The 1713-nt window shown below is 43.3% G+C and overlaps 1 protein-coding gene across 1 annotated transcript; it reads left to right on the top strand.

Moving 5' to 3' along the window:
• The first annotated feature begins 292 nt into the window (after positions 1–292).
• Positions 293–921, top strand: LOC115948293. The gene has a single exon (XM_031060033.1). The coding sequence runs from the start codon at positions 430–432 to the stop codon at positions 919–921; it is 492 nt and encodes a 163-aa protein (XP_030915893.1). The 5' UTR covers positions 293–429.
• Positions 922–1713: the final 792 nt, after the last annotated feature.

Genomic DNA, 1713 nt, shown 5'->3' with positions numbered 1-1713 from the left:
CTGATACAAAAGGGCAGTGTCAGTGTTGACACTGCCGTGCCGATTTCGATGCCCTTCCCTGTCTTCCCTCCCCCACTCCGCTTGGCCCCCTTTTCCTTAGTGGTCCTTTCTTTCCCACCCCCCCTTTTATTTTTTGTTCCCCTCTAAAGAAGCTAGAGAATATCTTAAAGGAAAAAATAGCATTTTCTTTTTCTTTTCCTCCTGCCCAGCTCGGTAAAAATGCTAAACAATCGGCCGGCGTCCATATTTCACAAGCTTTTTTGGGGGGAGGAAGAAGGTGGGTAGAAAACGGAGGCGCCCGTGGGGTCGGAGTCACAAAGCTGGCTGCCCACGAAAGGGATTATTTTCGCAGCTAAATGTTTTCGAGCTGATGTTTTTCTTGTTTTCAGTCAAGAAGCAAGTTGCCTGGTCCTTGCGTTTGCTTGCATAATGCGTCGTACTTGGAGGCTGATCAAACGCTGGGTTCTGCCTTTCCTGCCTGGCTCTTCCTCCTTCCCTTTTCCCGGGGGGCTGGGTCGTGGCACAAGTTTGAGGGGGCTGGTGGCGCTGGGGCTCCCGGCCGCTGCCCCGGGGATCCGGGCAAGGGAAGGAGCCGAGGCCGGGGCTCTCGCCAGACCTGCAGGCCTGTCTTCCTGTGTCCAACTTTTTTATTGTTCCCCCTTCCCCCTTCCGAGTGCTCGGGCTCTCCGGCAGGCGGGGGTTTGCTCGGCTCGGCAGTCCCAAAGTCTAGACGGGGAACCGGAAAATAATAGGGGAAAGAATGGAAAGTTATGTCAAGGGCTTTGGGGGAAAAACATCGACGTATCGAACAAAGGTCCTGCCTGTGTTGGAGAGAGAGGCCTGCATGTGAGGCCTGATTGTGTCGCATTTACACACGGGGAAGAAATGAGTGCTTGGTACTGGCCTAAATTTATTCTGTAAGTCTGGCATAGAACTTAGGAACGCTTTCAGAGAGTGTGTAGTTTGTTTTGGGAGTGTTTTTATTACGTGTAGCAATCCAGTAATAATTTTTATTTTAAATCCTTTTTTTCCTCTAAAAAGACAGTTCAGGTTGTTTTTTTTTTCTTCCTGCCTTGTTCAGCAAAAATAGTACTGATTCAGAGCTTCTAACACTGTAAGGCAAAACTTAACTCGGACTAACTTCCACTGTTTTGTTGTGTGTAATATGAATTTTGAGCTTCCTGGTGCTTTAAAGGCTGCCATAAAGAGGAATTGAGTAGTTACCAGCTGATAAATTGGGAGTACATCTATCATAATGAGCAAGAAGAGGAATTCTGAGCACTTAAATACATTTTTCAAAATTTTCTTGTGGGAACCAACACTGTGGATATACTTTCGTAAGACTTCAAAAGCTAGCAAGCATTCCTGTGATTATTTCTGTTTATCTCTGGTGTAGTCTCTTCAGTTCTTCCTCTTCACTCTCAGAACTAGAGTTCTAATTGTACAGAGGTGGGGTTCTGGTTTGGATTGTTTTTGGTTTTTTTTTAAATTTTTAATTTTTAAAAAAATTTTTTTTTGCATTTGATTTTTGAGGTTTCTGAGATTAATTAAGGTTTTTGTTAGGCTATAAGTTTTTAAGCGAGTTGTATTTTATGTATGCAAAAATATATGTAATAGACATGAAGGTACTGGAAAAATAACTATATCTTTCTATTTCTTGGTACCCTATTTAATAAATATCAATAGGAGTTAAATCTATTAATGAAAATTTTA

The sequence above is a fragment of the Geospiza fortis genome, unplaced genomic scaffold, assembly GCF_000277835.1.
Source record: "Geospiza fortis unplaced genomic scaffold, GeoFor_1.0 scaffold318, whole genome shotgun sequence".
NCBI lineage: Eukaryota > Metazoa > Chordata > Aves > Passeriformes > Thraupidae > Geospiza > Geospiza fortis.
Note: the sequence above shows the minus strand (reverse complement) of the source record. Positions and strands in the feature narration are given on the sequence as shown.